At 37.3% G+C, this 19,109-nt stretch overlaps 2 protein-coding genes across 2 annotated transcripts in view; one reads left to right on the plus strand and one right to left on the minus strand.

The window, feature by feature from the left end:
- The window catches only part of LOC134648726 (CAP-Gly domain-containing linker protein 1), a 59,966-nt gene extending 46,890 nt beyond the window's left edge, over positions 1 to 13,076 (minus strand). The window contains 1 exon segment of the mRNA XM_063503233.1: positions 12,103 to 13,076. Coding sequence (XP_063359303.1) covers positions 12,103 to 12,358 — 256 coding nt within the window. The 5' untranslated portion in view covers positions 12,359 to 13,076.
- A 524-nt stretch (positions 13,077 to 13,600) lies between these two features.
- On the plus strand, positions 13,601 to 18,280 carry LOC134648727 (protein pelota). The gene is made up of 7 exons (XM_063503234.1): positions 13,601 to 13,740; positions 13,832 to 14,075; positions 14,470 to 14,724; positions 15,383 to 15,605; positions 16,323 to 16,515; positions 16,768 to 16,874; positions 18,177 to 18,280. The coding sequence occupies exons 1-7, from the start codon at positions 13,700 to 13,702 to the stop codon at positions 18,269 to 18,271; spliced, it is 1,158 nt and encodes a 385-aa protein (XP_063359304.1). The 5' UTR covers positions 13,601 to 13,699; the 3' UTR covers positions 18,272 to 18,280.
- The last annotated feature ends 829 nt before the right edge of the window (positions 18,281 to 19,109 follow it).

Below are 19,109 nucleotides of genomic sequence, written 5' to 3' on the forward strand. Positions count from 1 at the left end.
GTAGATTTATGGCTCGACTAGGAAATAGAACAGTATTTCCTGCTGGACAAAAGAGTCCCGTTCTATGAATATTAGAAAATGCCTCGCATTTGTCTCGTATACTCGTATATTTAAAAATTCAGGAAAAGTTAAATTCTTAACTTTACATATTTTAAAAACCCCGACACAAGTTATAGGCGCATCCTCTGTTCAGTATAAGTGAGTACTTATCCAAGAATTATCATAAATTACACATAAAAGCTATGTTTTGCAATCTGTGTATCGCGACTCCCTTATCCCTATAACCCAAACAGACAAACAGCCTCTCAAACGGAACACATATCTATTGATGACAGATTTTAGAATAATACACAAAATTAAATTGGCTGTCGCTAAATGATGTTGTCTACACATAATAGGTAATTAGACTTTTTGTTAATAGAAAAAAGCGCAAGCCAATTCGAGATATATTTGTTGTGACTGCGAAGCGACGGAGTGTGACCGCCGGTATTATTTTGCCCCCGGTCACGTATTGTTTGTGCAAGTGACTCCGGTCGCCATATTTATTTAAAGCAACGCCTAAGCCGATGAGTAAATAAGAAAACGGTGGCGTACCTATTTGATTCCTAACAAAGAGACTACAGTTTCGTACTCCTACAAATAAGGATATTTAGAAGGGTTTCGTAAATGAGCTTAATTTTTTTAAATCTTTATTGCAGCCTTTCTTAGTTAATCGTAGTGAATATGTGCTTCATACATGGACTTTTACGGAAGTACTATTTACGGAGCTACTCCTTTATTTCCCAGTTTGATCAAGTACATTTACTTCGTCGATGTGGAGCAAGCACTATACGCAACGGTCCGCTAGCTTTACCGTGCAGCGTGCAGCGCGCATTCCATAAAGCATCTCAATAAACTCGATATGTTGACAACGCGAGCAATTTTCCACACCTGTGGTGCGCCGGCGCCGCTCGACCGCCAGACCGGAACACTTTCCAGCAATGGCGTTACTTTAATCTTGCAGTACATCAATGTCAGATATAAGTATAAGGGTTTCACGTAATTAGATACAAGACAAAACTATTCAACTACTGTCATTCAGTCTGGCTCACTCGGTGGCCTGCAAACTTTAAATACCATCTGACTCTGGCATTTCAAGGAGCCACGCAATATATTTTGGTTTGTCTAAATGTAGTTAAGGAAAGCCGCAAGTGTACTTCTATAGAAGCACCGTGCTGCTTGCGAGTCGGAGTTTGTCGATCCCTGCTGGGTTAACCAAAGTTTAAAAAAAATCGGAATAAAATGCTATTATTTACGCAGTAACATCTGAGGTCAAAGTGTTTATAACATGTATATTATGATGTGTATTATTCCGGCGTACCTTCTCTTCTTAATCTTAATGCGTCATATCATAGCATTAACGAAATCGGCGGCGCCGGACGCAGGAATATACTTTACATTCGTATCATAAGTCGTCGATAATTTGGCAATACCATGTTCACCAATATGGTTATTATATTTCTAACGACTTTCTAGCTACATTTGTAATAGAAAATATAATGCGACTTCAATGCTTTGAATAAGTTCTTAATTTAGGAATTCGTACTTTGTGTTTATTAGTAAATATTGTCACTTAGAGTAACTGTTCTAATCACTTGTTTATGATAAGATGATAACAGTAATCATGATGTTAGTTTGCATGCATGTCTTTGGTTCTCGAAACGACCATGTACCAAATTCTGATTCAACGTACAACGTACCTTTAACTTAATATAAAAAAAGCTCTGCTAGAAATGCCTCAAAGGTCAAGTGTAGACGCTGGTGTCGTGTCGTGACGTCGGAGAATTCCATAGTCATTCCGAAAGTGCCTTTTGAATCAGTTTTGATTCTTTTAAGTAAGATTTGACCTTCGTAAGAACCACGGATGTAGTAAATAAAGTACAGCGCGACAGTCCAGTTACTGGAATCACGGGGAAAACCTACATAGTTATATCAGCATACCTACGCAAGTTGTTGCAGTTGTGCATAAAACTGACATGAAAAATGAGTTCAATCCAAATAAGTAATGCCGACTTGTGTTGTGTACGTTACTACTTCCACACAAAGCAGATAGATGTATGTTTGTACTAAACCTGTGAACTGTGAATAGGAGTAACATAAAACCTCGTAAAAGCGTGAACCCTGCAAAATCAGGAGACAACAATGTCCTTCCTAATGTCTAAGAAATATAAGATTACTAGCTTTTTCCCGCGACTTCGTCTGCGTGTGGAATTAGTGATAGCAGCAAAAGTATAGCGCCTGGATAATGCTAATAGCAATCATTCAATTTGAATTATTAGACAATTCATTAACTCTTTCAATTCCACCCGCCTTTGCACTCTCTTCAGGGATGATTTCCGACATAAAAACTATCCTATGTCCTTCCCCGAGACTCAAACTATCTCTATGCCAAACTTCAACTAAATCGGTTCAGCGGTTTTTAAGCGTGAAGAGGTAACAGACAGACACACTTTCGCATTTATAATATTAGTATGGATATAGGCAAGTATTATCACAAGTATGAGAGCAAGCAGAAGTCCAGGTCCGTGACTACGACTATATTAGGTTTAGTACTGTTACTTTAACAAATGTTTTAAAGCTCTCACTAATAATAGTAATAATTATTGGAGCCGGAACTGCAGCAGACCATTAGATTTTGAAGTAATTAGCGCGTAAATAACTTTCTTTCTCTAGGAATGCTCTAGCCATCACTTATTCACTGCGCGGAAATATAAGTTCTAATCGATAGAAACAAAATAACTAAGGTGTATTCTAACATTTTTAACTAATTTAATCTTAATCTAGTATTCATAATCAATACTTTCTTTTACGTGGAAGACAGGTGTATATTTTGTAGGTTTTGTTTTGTTTCAGCTTATCTTTGAAAGCTGTGTGAGTCCTGTCGTGTGTTCAAGTTGGTTACATTATATTCCGGGGACTTCTAGCAAAAACACCAGCATAGGTTAAACTTCTTATAATGAGAAACCTTGTCACACGATTATAATAATCACGAGCTTAATCACTAAGTCCACGAAATCTGTTAGTGGACACGAATTTAGAATACCTAATAATACCTATATCAGTTATAGCGACATTATGATGTCATTCGGACCTGCGCATTAATAATGTGCTGCAATTGTGGCGACCTTGAACTGGGATTACAGTCACGATTTGCTCTGCAATGGTTGATGTGCCATCTAGATAAGGCCGACAGAAAGAATGCAACGACCAACAATATAATGTCAAATTTAAAGTTGTATAGGTACCGTCGACATTTATGAGACTGTAATGTAACCCAAAACACGACTAAGTTAATCTGGTTAGTTAGGGTGTAGGATCTCCATGTAAATTGTAAATTTGAAATTCTGTTAATTATTTCTTCACTAGCGACCCGCGCCGGCTTCGCACGGGTTAACTGATTATACATAAACCTTCCTCTTGAATCACTCTATCTATTACAAAAAAAACGCATCAAAATCCGTTGCGTAGTTTTAAAGATCTAAGCATACAATCAGACAGACAGACAGACAGCGGGAAGCGACTTTGTTTTATACTATGTAGTGATTAGTCTTCATCAGGACTTCCACTTCATTAAATATTTTCCAACAGTAGATTGCACGGGGGATTAAATGGCAACCCAAAGTCATGTAGATGTTGTCCTGGCAATAGGACAAAATTACAAATTGACAATAGGACCAACTGAGGAACCCTCAAACAAAAGACTTTCCCAAATCGCCTCAGCATTTTTCGTGAAATCGAGGAACATATATTAAAAAAATAACTGGTGTACCTCCCTGTTAGTCTGTTAATAATTTAATGTCATTAAAATTGTGTCAATTTTGCCTTATTTTGGCTCAAAAATCGCTGATAATAATAAAATGGCACCTGAAATTGTGCCACTTTTTCTTCTCACGAATTCTAATATGCAAACAAGTACCTATATTGTTTACTCGGGTGATTACGAAACTCTACATTTGCAGTTATTGTCCAAATATAATTTGGACACAGTTAAACGATAAGCAATAGTATCAAATTTCATGTCACTGTCACAAAGTTATTGTTCAGAACAAAGAATCCGCATTAACAGCAATAAAAAAACAATCGATCAGCCGCAAATAAAAACTGATTAGGTAGGTATATCATTGTTATAAGATCTGATTATGTTTTTATTTGAAAAAGCAAAGTGTGAAAGTGACGCATATTATCTTAATCGATTCGGTAATAATTTCGTAATGCTTACAGCTACATATTATGAGATATAAATATAACCGTCGGAAAAATAAATAAGAGTAATAGGTGAAAGGTGCCGTAATAACTACTTAATGTAATTCGCAAAATGGGAAGCGAATGGTGTACAACGGAATTCGGTTAGGTGCAGGCGCTGCGCAGAGGTTCTTGACATTTTGTGAGAATATCACGCGAAAACGTTTTGATTGTAGAATGCTCCGAGGCCGCCGGGTTGCAGGATTACATTTAGCATTTGATTTCAATAGAGACTTGGGTGGGCCGCTACTTTAATGATATCGACGTGTGCTAACATGAATCAATGCCCTATGTACTGAATAAACAAATAAATAAGCTTATATAACTTATATTGCAATCGGCTATCTAAATGGTCAATATGTTGGAAACTAGCTTTTGCCATTTACGCAAACCCTTAATTGCAAAGTACAATTTGTCTGAGGTAAAGTGTAGTTTTGAAACTGGCTTCTTATTTTTTTAGAACGTAAGTAACTTACAGGACTTGAATTAGGGTTAGATAGGGTTCTTGCGGTCCTACCTAGAAAGCCTATTCGCATAGTTTAAAAGGATCTTAATGGGATTAAACTGAATCAAGAACGAACTATTTGCAATACATATAATTACTAAACTATAATGCAATAATTGCTACTCTATTAACCAATTTAGCCTGAGAATTTACGCGGTTATTTCCACCAATCTCATGAAATGAATTTCATTATATCCGTGGGAATCAGAAAAAGTGTAAACAAATCAATGTTTACCCCCACTTTAAATGTCACTACGATCGCAAAGACGGACAGACACTAACCAGACAGACATGTCATGCGAATTGATGGACAAACGGCGACCCCAACAAAGAGGTAGAAAGCGGGATGAAGTATTTAGGCGGACCGTTTCGCGTTAGAAGCGATATTATAAAGGCAAACTGGGAACCAGGTGTTAATGAGTCAGCTAGTTAGCTAGCTATTATCAACCATCGAAACATACCAGCCATTCCGATGAAACTATATATAGTTGCGATCTATTTGCAAATAGTGCGAATGGAAATAGCGGGCGTATTAAACTTAACCTACTTATTAAAGTTACAGTAAATTAAATTGACTTGCTAAACAGCCCTAAATATTGCATATTTACTCGTAGATATGTTCTAGTCATAGTCCAAATCTTATACTACGACCATTTATTCTCGCGAATTCCAAAAGTTTGATCGGACTTACCAGACAGACAATACTAGGAATAAATTAAAAAAAAAAGCAGTTGAAGTAGTTTCGATGAATATCAATTGCCATTAATAAAATATTGACGCTTAAATGATCCAGTCTATCTAATCTCTACAGGCACAGGTTTAACCGGTTAAGGTTCATATCGTGCCTACCATCATACAATAATGAAAAATTTAAGGCTATAATATAGTCCGCGATTAGTTATTATAAGGCATGTAAACCTCGATAACTTAGGATTGAACAATTTACCTAATACTTATTTGCTCTGCTATCATATCGGCTCCTTAAGCACAAGCACACATATATTATTCCGTATATAGTCAACCAAACGTCGATTGAGGATGCAATTAAAGTTTAAACCTACAAAACGAAGTGCACTTGCAATAAAACGTAGCTTGTTAGTTAATTCAATAAATTGGCTTGAGCAGCTCGGCCTAATCTTCGCAGGGCAGCGGTTCGCAAATAAGGTCAACAAGGTAATAGGGTCGGCTCGGATGAAGTGGAGGTATATCCAATCGACGATTCGTTAAGTATTTCCTTAGGACACGAACGAAGATATTTTACGTCAATTAGGTCTACTCGTTTGTTACCGTAACTAAACAGGTTTTTCGCAGCACATCAATATGTAAATTCAGCCGTCATTATCAGTATTATCACTCATTTTTATTCTCATTTATGTTTATCAAGAATATCTAGAACATTCTGACTTCTGACCTTCTATAAATTTAACACACCTTATTGACCTTTAGGTTTTGTTATATTATAATTAGTGATCGTTATCAACGTGCAGTTTTCATACGCAGAAAAAACAAATACATTTGAAGATTCACTTTTGTTCTTAACTATAAAATAAATACTTATCTTAGGATTACACCTCTAGATATAACTCTTTACGGTACAAAACCTTTTCCGCCCTAATATATTTTTAAAACAATGTACGTCAAATGACATTAAATGTCATAAAAATACAACTATAGTTGCGTGCAGTATTTTAGAGACTAAAATTAACCTTCCTGTGACTTCCGTTAACGTAGAAAGGTCATTTAGCTATTTAAAATGGATTTTTTCCAATCGACATGAACAACTGACAGCTAAATATGTTGAGCAAATTTTAGCCGTTAATTCAGTATAATTTGGATAAGTGATTATAAATATGTATATAAATAATCTCATAATTTGTGAAATATATAATGTTTAAAATACTGCGTATTTGTTTTTTGTCAACCAATACAGCACGTTGATAACAATCACTAACTATAATACAGTCACCTGCAGTATAAGGACCATAATTTTCATAAATAACGATACCACATGAACACTCAAAATTAACTGATGCGCTGTAACCTGTAACGGCTCTGCAAAGTGCAAAGTAGAGTTACGCCAGTTAGGTATTTGCCTCCAAATAAATAAATGTAAAAAAACGACTGGTCATGGCAGTGTATTAAGTAATCAACATGCCAAGATTGCGGAGCCTATTTCGGGTAGTTTTTATTGACATTTAGATAGCAGAAGTAATCAGAAAAAGCTGCCAAGCGCTAGTCGGACGCGCCCATGAAGGGTTCCGTATTTAGGGGATTTGTGACGTATAAAAAAAAACTACTTACTAGATCTCGTTCAAACCAATTTTCGGTGGAAGTTTGCATGGTAATGTACATCATATATTTTTTTTAGTTTTATCGTTCTCTTATTTTAGAAGTTACAGTGGGGGGGGGGGGGGGGGACACATTTTACCACTTTGGAAGTGTCTCTCGCGCAAACTATTCAGTTGAGAAAAAAATGATATTAGTAACCTCAATATCATTTTTGAAGACCTAATATCCATACATACCCCACACACATGGGTTTGATGAAAATAGTTATTTGTACAACAAGAGATCAAAGTTTGATATTTCTTCGAGTGCTTATTTTGAGTCCCGTGTAAGCGAAAGATTCTATACTAGATCTAATAGAATCTAATTTAGAATCTTGAGCGTAGTAAGGGACTCAAAAGCGCACGAGATGTAAATAACTTTGATCTCGTGTAGTTCACAAAACTTTTCACCTCAGCAGTGAGAACATATTAGAGAACCCGGAAAATTTATTCCTTCTTCATCACTTACCTTTTCACTCATGTTTTCTTAAGATATACCAACAATTAAGTTTTCAGTTTCACCTCAGCAGCTCGAACAAGGGTACTTTGCTACTTAAAAACATTGAGCAAAATCGCATTTTGCTCATTTTGTCTCACTCAGTGAGCAAAATGCGATTTTGCTCACTGTTTTTAAGTAGTAAAGTATCCTTGTTCGAGCTGCTGAGGTGAAAAAAAATTTTGAGTGTCAGTTCTATGTATGGGGAACCCCAAAAATTTATTGTTTTTTTTCTATTTTTGTGTGAAAATCTTAATGCGGTTCACAGAATACATCTACTTACCAAGTTTCAACAGTATAGTTCTTATAGTTTCGGAAATAGGTGGCTGTGACATATGGACGGACAGACAGACGGACAGACAGACAGACAGACATGACGAATCCATAAGGGTTCCGTTTTTTGCCATTTGGCTACGGAACCCTAAAAAGTGCTTGGCTCGTGATCGAGCGGTGATAATAGAGCGGATGGATAACCCGGCGCGGCGCCGGCGCAGGGGCGCGTTCTCGTAGCTTACCGAACACTAACTCCAAAGAAACCAGTATAACTGTGACCCGCGACCCATAATTAATATGAATTATGGATAACCAAAACAACTTGTTTAGGTATCTTTCGAGTAACAGGCAAGCAGGTTGTGGTTTTAAGAGTATCAAATTTAAATTTAATGACATAGCAAAGTTATTCCCAACAAATAGAAAATTATGTGCCACTAGTGAAGGCTTATTCTTCATTTAGTTAGGTTAATGAAATGCCAAGATGTTTTGATTTCTTTTCAATCATTAAGAATTTTTGTAGTTCACTTATGATGAATCACACTATACATATAGGCCCAACAATTTGCACAACGTATATTTTACAAGGGGCGAGGATTCAAAGCATGACAGTTAAAATATAATTATGGGACACTTTATTGATGTAATATCAGAGACCTCACCGCGGCAAACGGTAGAGGCAGGTAACGAAATTTCGATTTTCGTGGTAGACCCGCAGCCTCAGTAGCTTAAATATATACCGGTTTGACTGAGTCGAACAGTCAAGTGTCAGCAACAACAGCCCAGTCAGTCACGCACGCGGGTGAAAGTGAATCACTAACAATAGAATGGACGAAGACAAATCGGAGGCATTCGGAGGTCCATGACCAAAACACGAATAAGCCATTTCGGGCTCACTTACCAAGCACACAGGACATCCTTGACACGTATCTAAATACTGTACTTAGTGTGAGACTAATTAATGTCATTTGTTTTTATACGTCTTACCTACTTCGGAAAATGGCGGGTTGCTATATCAGTTATGTAGTTAATATGTGTTTACGACGCATAAAGACAATTACCAATTATGACGTGCACTTAATTAATGAAATGAAGCCCTAGAGGCCTAGACCACCATGGTACTGGGTAAGGTACATCAGGGTAAATTCGACAACGGGATAATTTGAACAAATTTAAAATAAGCACATCGTAAAAAAATTGTTAACGTCACAAATTTCCATTTCCATCACCAGGGGTATTTATGCTGATTGTACTTTTAAAACAATTAGGTACAAAAACGAAACGTTAAGTTACTAATTGTGTGTATTACATCGTTTACTCATAATAGCTTGTTTCAAAATAACGGTATTAGTACTATAATATTAACGCCACTGATTCACTAGTACTCGAAGGTCATACCAAGAACCGGTATACAGATTCACTTATTAACTATAACAGGATTTAAGTTTTTGTTGGGAAGGCCCGTTAGCTGATATAAAAACTCTAAACAACTTGCGTTTAGACATTCCGTGCTATTAGAATGCGAAAGTTTTGATGTAACAACTTAACTGAAAGCGTTAGTTGCTAGGAGTAAGACGAACTTTCAAGTTTAACATAATGTTGGTTCTGGTACCCTAGATGATTCCTTTTTCAAGTTACCAGGTTTCACTTGGTAAAAACCTGACCACAATATGAAGTTTTCCCCGCTTTTTAGAAGGTCAAATAACAATCGCTTGGCATAATCTGTCTACTCTCTCCAAAATTATTGAGTTACATTGCCGACATGATTGCATCTATTATATTGCAGAAAGCTCTTGAGCCTCCATATTATGCACTGTATGCAAACGCTAATAAAGGAGTAAAATGTCCATATTAGAACATTAGGTACTTTTAAAGATAGCAAAATGTTTGGCCTTCTTGGTTTAACATTAATAAGTTTTATAGGAAGAACCAATACCGACCGTGTCGTGTAGGAGGTTCGACATAAACTATTCGTCCCTCTCGGTGCTTATCACCAGTCCGATTGCTAGATTTGCTAGTAAGTTGTAGATGTTGCTTGGATCTGGACATAAAAGTGATCGTGCTAGCCGGTCAGGAACTTAGAAACTAACTAGCCACGCCACCACAGTAAAAGTTAAAAAAATACCTATCACGTAACAATTATAGCCATTTATAGCCTAAGCGTAATATTCCTACTGCTTACAGTGCTCGGATGGGTTAAACGTTGAAATGAACTAGTGTAACTGTGACCTCGAGAGCCGTTACAGGTATGGGTTAACGGTGCAGGTATTTGTACTGGTTTTTCTTAACGCCCGATTCGGCAAGCGACTGGAATATCACTCCTTGTTGACTGTGGTACGGTGAAATCGAGTTCTTGTCGCTAACGAACGGTCGCACGATCGAAACAGACTTCTTTCAGGCGAAACTAACCAGTAGCCACGTTGTCACTCCACGTTTATGGTATGGCAATAACATGCTAATATGAATGAACTACGTATTATGATATCTTATCGCAAGAACGCGTTAACATGTAGCTTAATAAATAGTATAGAAACTCGCAATTGATTTGCTTTGAACTTAAAGTGGACAGTCACTGTGGGGCATGCTACGCACGAATAAAATCCATGCAGGAGAATTCAATAAAAGCCTGTGGTCATACGTAGCATGTTCGTGACGTTCGGGCGTCATCATCGGGCACGTGATGGGTTGGCTTTTACCTATGCATTTGCATTTAAACTTTCCGATTGATATGATATTATACTAATGATTATGACGTCAAATATATCCCTCCTGCTTCAGCAAAATGTTTCGAAACGCATCTCCCTATTGCGGGAGTGACTAAAAATACATGAGTTAAACCGTGAAATGAATTTAAAGTTACGAGACTGTTTTATTTGTACCTACAAATTGATAAGGTGGGCACTTCCGGTATCATACCTAAGTACGTTATACCCACAATAAGTTAAACTAAAGCTAAGACAGGTTAAAAATAAAGTTGGTACATAGTTAGGACCTTAACCTTTTCGACGCCGTGTTTTGACACAAAAGCTGTCACGCTGACGCCACGTCACCGAAGTGTCAAAACTGAAATTGAACTTTATGCATATGCACGTAGGTCAATCTGTGATATGTGACCGATTAATCGGTCTTTGGCGTTGAACCTACGGTGCGGATATATCGGTCATTGGCGTCCAAAAGGTTAATGAATTCTGTCTCTAGAAATATAGATTTTAGCCATCTCTTTAATTAAACTATTTTTTGCTACAAAATGATGTCTGATAAATATCAATTAGAAACTGCATTTAAGCATCCAATTCCCAATCAGCCTTGCATGTTTAATGGCCACAATTACTCATCAAACTCAAGCACAGCAAAACACGATCGACGCAAATTTTAAAGTCAAGAAACTGGTTTCGTATTATCTGTTCCCGAGGTTGTTTTATCATCGAAATAATGACATTTCAATATTACGAAAGCTGAGGTCACCTGCTGCTCATGGGTTAATAATAGTGATGACCTAACACTGCTTACATTGCAAGTAAACATATTAAGATTCTATTAAATAAAGTCATCTCTTATCTCTTCAAGAATATATGTATATATTTTACTCTAGCAAGAATAGATAATCTCCTAAAATATGTGTTGTGGGATTGAATATGAGCTCTGTTTTGACAACAAGTACATACTGTTGTTTTATCAAAGCATGTGCCTGTGAAACTGGGGCAATGTAGTACAACATTCAACTTAAGCACATTGCAGAGTATTTTGCTGCTTTAGATACTGCTTAATATTTTTTTTATAAAAGGAAAAACTGGGAAATTCTAACAATATTGAAATATGAAATGGGAAAATGATTTTTTTATCAACCAATTTTGGAGAATATGTGATCTGACCTAGAGACTTTGTGACCTATTAAATTGATTGAAGATGATAAGAGCACGGGAACAATGGCTAAAGTCAAATCAATCAATGTTGTTAACAACAGTCATTATCTAAACTTGAACTCTGCCAATAATTGCTTAATGCCTCTAATGAATGAATGTACACAAAGGCATGAGAATAATGCTGGTGAGGAATAAGCACATCAACTAATAATTAGAGAAAATAATTAACACCAAAAGCAAAAGTTGGTGTCAATTGCAGTTTGCTTGGTCTCTCTTAGATTTTTTCTAAGATCTAGATTTCATAAACATGCCTAATCTATAAATCATGTTTAAGAAATAAAATTATTGAATAACACTCACCTGATCTTGGAGATATGGGGATTGCTGGTTTTGGGGCTGAGTTGGAACACAGCCTGCCAATCTTGCTGGGAGGCTTGAGTCCTGAAGGTTTTGGTAGGCTCGAGGGTCTGGTAGATTCTGCAGACTTGACTGAAGCTGCAGCTGTGCTCTGAGATGCTGTGGAGCCGGGGGGAGATGCATCTCCTACCAGCGACGTCGATGACACGGCCGGCTGCAGCGCCGCGTCACTCGCCGTCGTCTCTTGCGGTTCGCTCATTCTTGATTCACTTTATTGATGCACTTCGGTTTTTTTAAATTGTTCATGAACTTATGTTATCAATCGCCCGCATGTTAAGTTTTCACTGTAAATAGCGTAATTTAAATAATATTTGCGACGCGACACCAATAAACATACGAATGCTAAAAATAAAACAAGTTCCCGCGCAATACACACACGCACGCAACGCAATATGGATCACGGCCAATGTTGGTTATTGTAAATATAGGACGTTACTTTAATAAATTTTGTAACATCTTAGGTTTCTTTAGAAATATTTAGGAGTACTTAAAACTCAAAATAAAGTGATGTAAACATCACACGACCGCTTGAAAAAACAAAGAACAGAAAACAATACCGTGTTATGTTTTTAATATACACAAAGTCGTTAGCTCATCTTGAGCAAGCTAGCATAATAGAGAAAATGTAACGGCATACCTTGAGGAACTGGAGCACAAAAGTGCTTTCCGCTACCTAGAAAAAATCGCGAGATTTTTACCGCTCGTTGAAACCCAGCTGAGCTTGACAGCGTTATCAATAGCACTAGCAGCACTCCACAAACATATTATTTAATCCATAAACAAAATTCTTTTCACATCCTTAAATGTAGATTGGCACTAAGAGTTATTGAACATTATTGCGAAGTTAAGAAGCACGTAGGTAAATATTTATGAACCCATTATTTATTACCACGACAACAAATATGCGATTTGCTGCTCCACCGTCTCCGTCACCGACCGAACGAACGTTCAAAATTACCACAGATAAACTTTCTCCGTACTCTCCGTATCATGTTAATATTATTCCAGTAATAGTTAAAAACACGGTAATTGATAATTTCCAAAAAAGTTATATCATCATACTTCTTAATATAGTGTGTCACAGGACTGTTCCATTTCAAACATAGACAGAGAGATTCATACTATCTTTGTCTTACACTAGTACTAGCACCCAAAAGAAAAGGATGAGTATAGTTTTTTTGGTTCCTATTTACTGACAAGATTTGGTTGACCAGCTATATTATAAAAATAACTGCATTCTATTTTTAAATAACTACCTATGTAAATAAATGTATAAATCAAGTACTAAATTCATTTGTATTTTTTTGTCCTAGCATTATAATATAAGTCTCAAATAGGCTCTGTTTGTTTTTCCATCAACTGTCATTCTGTCTGTCACGTAACTGTCACTCATCTCCTTGCGTTGCGTCTGCCTTTCGTGATTGTGTGGTTAATTTAGCACTTAGCAGATGGCACAAACAGCAATTAAATCTGGCCATAAGTAATTCAATTAAAAACAAGAATGGACTAAAATAAGCAGACATACCCCAAGAATCCTAAGATGAAGTTAAATCACAAAAACATCGAAAAGGATGGGTGCGGGTAAGGTTCATTTACACTGCTGAAATTTGCGGTGAATTTTCTTTATTTCATAGTTTTAATCTAAGGAAAACATACCAATTTATGATTACAGGAGCATCAGCCTCACTCCTGAAGAGCCAGAAGACATCTGGCATGCGTACAATCTCATTTCTGAAGGAGATATTGTGACTGCGTCTACCGTACGTAAAGTACAAACAGAATCCTCTACTGGTTCGTCCACCAGTAGCAGAGTTAGGACAACTTTGACTATAAAAGTGGAGACAATAGACTTTGATACTCAAGCATGTGTGTTACGGTTGAAGGGGCGAAATGTGGTGGAGAACCAGTATGTCAAGGTAATTTTTTTATCCATCCTCATCCTAATGTATGTTATTAATTTTGCATTGGCATTAGTTATCAACTGGAATCTAAATAATCCTATGTGATGATTAGGACTATAAGCCAATAGACCAGGGGTCACTCAATTCCAATGGTGGACCGCGGTTCGCATCAAGACCGCCAACCTTTTTTTATCTTTTTTGCTTATTTAATAAACTAAAGGAGAAACGGACCGCAATGGTCATTTTATTTTAAGAACCGGACCCCCAAAGAAACTGACCCCTGCAATAGACAAACAATTATTCCATTATTGCCATGAAATTGATGATGAATCTATGAAATTCTTGACCATTTTTTATCTTTTTACTCCAAACACTAAACATTTAAACATAATATTATCAACCATTTCAGATGGGTGCATACCACACATTAGATCTAGAATTAAACAGAAAGTTCAATTTACAAAAAGCACTATGGGACTCCGTGGCCCTGGAGAGAGTGGAGATGGCATGCGACCCCGCAGCAAACGCAGACGTCGCTGCGGTGGTGATGCAGGAGGGGCTGGCGCATGTGTGCCTCATCACACCGTCCATGACGCTAGTGCGGTCGAAGATTGATATCACTATTCCTAGGAAACGGAAAGGATTTGTGCAGCAACATGAAAAGGTATATTGCCGCTATACTTACTCAACCTCTTATCTGCAACACTCATTTGATGGTAAAAACACCCGTATTCCGAATGAAAGAAAAGCGACATTTCCATCAAATGATTGTTGCAGATATGAGGTTAGTAAGTATAGCGACGATATGATTATGAACTTCTATATGAATTAGCATTACAAATTATGGACATATTGAAACCAAGGTTATTTGATTAGTGACAGAAAAGAAAGGAGGCCCCTTGTGAAGTGCTACCTCATATTCAGGAAATAGGCTGCTTTTGACCCTTTCCTATGTTTTCGTCATATGTACTCCAGCCTCTTCAAATAGTTTCTATTGTCACATAATAGCAAAACTATGCAAATAAATACTGTCACTAATACATAAAAAAAGTACCTAAAATTTTACCATTCTTAAATTACTTTATTAAACAGTCAAGTGTAAATATTAGTACCTAAATTGTAACTATCATAATATGGGACTTTTTCCTGAAATAAATAATATTCATTAATTCATATGAGTGTAAATATCTTACTCAAAAATATGTCCCATAACTCTTATGTTGGCAAATGGCAAACTATGGGGCATATTTTGGAGTAGGTTGAATACATCCGTATCAAAAATACCAAACACTGACCTGAACATACTAAATTCTCAATTCCAGGGCCTAAACAAGTTTTATGAAGCAGTGATGCAAGGAATTCTGCGGCACATAGACTTCTCCATAGTGAAGTGTGTAATCATAGCATCACCTGGCTTTGTCAAGGATCAGTTTTTCGAATACATGATGCAGCAAGCCATTAAAACAGACAACAAACTGCTTATTGATAATAAGGGCAAATTCCTGCTGGTGAAAGCATCATCGGGGTTCAAACATTCATTGAAAGGTATGTTAACAGATATTGTTCAATTTTCTTAATTATTTCCAGGTGATAACCAAAAGTCACTAATTGCAAACAAATAATTGAACAAAAATCGACCTTGTTTTGATTCTACTATATGGTTCAATATGGCTCTGAACTTGTGGTACTAATTAGTAAGTTTTGGTTGTCACTTGACAAAATGCATTAGACAAAATTATGGTTTAAGACATTTATTTCTCAAATTATAAATTAAAACATTGTAAAAATTAATCTTCTAACTTAGTCCTTTTTTCAAAGTTTACAATTACAGGAACGTCTTAAGTTTTCTGCAGTTTGTAGTCGGTGCCAACGGCCCTGTTTTAAGATGTGAAATATTTCATATTATACTAAACTGGTTTTAATAAAGTAAACTATCCTATTATTGATGCCGATGCTGCCAAATGGTGGGCACCTTCAACCTATTCAGTGCCAGTGCCAATCATTAGGTAGTAGTAGTACCCTTAATTTGGAATAAGTATGTCAGGTCAGGACATAAGGTCAACCGAGGTAAATGCGTCACTTGAGGTAAATGCGTCTTATAAAGATTTCTTCCTTACATAGGTAACCTTTGACCCCCTCTTTGTATTTTCTTCCTAATCAGAATCATTGGAACTAATGAGTGTCAAGGAGGCAAGGGCTCACTGTCTTGATTTTTTCGTGCCAAATTAAGTATGCTTAATGTTTTTCATTGTATAATTTCAGAGGTTCTTCAAGAGCCGGCAGTAATGGCAAAAATCTCAGACACAAAAGCAGCGAGCGAGGTAAAGCTCCTGGAGAGCTTCTACACCATGTTGCAGTTGGAGCCGGCCAAGGCGTTCTACGGGAAGAGGCATGTTGAGAGGGCTAATGAGGCACAGGCGATTGAGGTCCTGATGATATCTGATAAGTTATTTAGGTTTGTATTTCCTTTTTGTATAAAAGTATTAAATCAATTGCCGGGTCCACACAGAGCGAGCATGTGCGCGATGAAATTGCCTCACGCGTATGCTCGCTCTGTGTTCGGTAAATTATTTACCGACGTTTCGACACAGGTTTCACTGGTCGTAAAGGTAATTGAATAAATTTCGCATTAGACCCGTCTATAAATTGTAATATGTGTTCAAAACGCGAAAGTTTTAAATATTATATAACTAAACCTTGTTTGCAGATGTCAAGACATCCAGAAGAGGAAGGAGTATGTTGCTCTGGTGGACTCAGTACGGGACAACGGCGGAGACGTCAGGATATTCTCGAGTATGCACGTTTCTGGTGAACGTAAGTTTCTATTCACTTTGATTATTTCATCTTTACACCGAGTTGATTTATTCACATTAAGTAGATTTTTGAAGTGAAAACTTCTTTAGCGGCGCTGGGCACTTTTTGAGGTGGGGAAAAAAATTATAAACTCGAGACAGCGTTAAGGCGATCACGTGACCGTAAGGTTTAGATGGCCACTCATTTAGATGGCATTTAAATCAATAAAGAAAAACTCAATGTGTCAATAAAGCTACATCTTGATGAAATCGCTAATAAAAGTGAACTCTAGTACTGGTGAATAAAACTCAAAATATCATGACCAAATATATTTAGATGCGAGGTCTGCAAGGTAACTTTACAATTTCTATTCGAATTTTAAACAATTAACGCTACAAATTTAAATTTCGAATTTCAAACACAAAAGTTTTTCAATAGAAAGGAGGATGGATCAATTATACATAGGTAGTGCTGCAGACATTTTGGACTAGTCATCGAGTTTTCACTTCTGTCGGCACTCCCGGAGTGCAACCCGTTGTTTTTTTTTTCATGATGCTCGATACGTCACACGCAAAACTAAATCTTAATGGAATGCACGTACGTCCCTATTGGAATGAACTCGTAGAGACTTGTTTTGAGCAAGGGCATGATTTTCAAATAGACCTGTTGGGTAGGATGGACAAAGAAATGGAAGAGAGAGTCAATAAGACTAATGTGACCTTTACAACAAATGCATTTTTTTCTTTAGTAGACATGAATTTTGTGAAATGTGACTAGAAAGGTCACTATATAATGACTTGATGTCGGTCAATAAGTATGTATAAACTAGATAATTTACGGCTTCCGTTTTTAGGGTTCCGTACCCAAAGGGTAAAAACGGGACCCTATTACTAAGACTCCGCTGTCCGTCCGTTCGTCCGTCTGTCACCAGGCTGTATCTCACGAACCGTGATAGCTAGACAGTTGAAATTTTCACAGATGATGTATTTCTGTTGCCGCTATAATAACAAATACTAAAAACAGAATAAAATAAAGATTTAAGTGGGGCTCCCATACAACAAACGTGATTTTTGACCGAAGTTAAGCAACGACGGGCGGGGTCAGTACTTCGATGGGTGACCGTTTTTTTGCTTGTTTTGCTCTATTTTTTGTTGATGGTGCGGAACCCTCCGTGCGCGAGTCCGACTCGCACTTGGCCGGTTTTTCAGAATTAGAGCGAGAAAAAAAATTGGTCTCTATTATGATCAATAGTGTGCTATTCAAAATTAATCACCATTCTTCATATGCCCGTTGTATACCTAATTGCAGGATTTATTTTTACAGAACTGGACCAGCTAACAGGTGTGGCAGCTATTCTGCGGTTCCCAATGCCCGAGTTAGAAGATAGCGACGAAGACGTGGATTCACACTCGGATTAACTTTTACACCATTACCACAACCATAGAGAAAAAAATACATAGAGTGCTCACTCCATACATCAGTTTTAGTACTAAAAAGACTATTAGCATCTAGCATCGAGTAGCGGAACTACCAGTACTGCTACTTGACAATAGATGTAGCACCGACCGGAAAGTCTTATGCTGTTGAGATAAGACTTTCCGGTCGGTGCTACATCAATTGTCAAGTAGCAGGACTGATAGTTCCGCTACTCGATGCTAGATGTAGACACTGAAATTAATAGTCTGAACTGATGTATGGAGTGAGCACTCTTGTTTTACTATATTTCTCTATGCCACAACGGAATGTGCTCAATAAACAAACTTTGGGCGCAGTCAGCAGCAGGCGAGGTGTTCAAAATGTATTTAGCACGAAGCTTATTGTTACGGTTTGGTCACACGGACGCGGATCCGCGCGCCTCGGCGGTGTGCAAGCGGGACATCGCTATATGTTCATAGCGCTGTCTCGCTCACACTTCCGTGTGACGGAAGACTTCAGAGAACATGAACGTGTATCATTTTCTCAAACATGCGAGGAAATATGGGGCATTATCCATGAAAAGGGACCTTATTGTCGATGGCGCTTACGCCGCACAGCGTCGTGCGGCATTGTATTTATATCGGAGCATCGTTAATAATGACGTAACCGCCATCGACAATAAGGTCCCTTTTCATAGATAACGTCACATATTGTCATCATCATCTCTAGTTACAGAAATAACTATTTGGCCGGCCGGTAATCCCTAATTTCCCGGCAATGGTAGTAATGTTCTATTTTAGCACATTATTTCATTCGCTTAAGCTATTTCTGCTGCTGACT

This window comes from Cydia amplana, chromosome 6 (assembly GCF_948474715.1).
Source record: "Cydia amplana chromosome 6, ilCydAmpl1.1, whole genome shotgun sequence".
NCBI lineage: Eukaryota > Metazoa > Arthropoda > Insecta > Lepidoptera > Tortricidae > Cydia > Cydia amplana.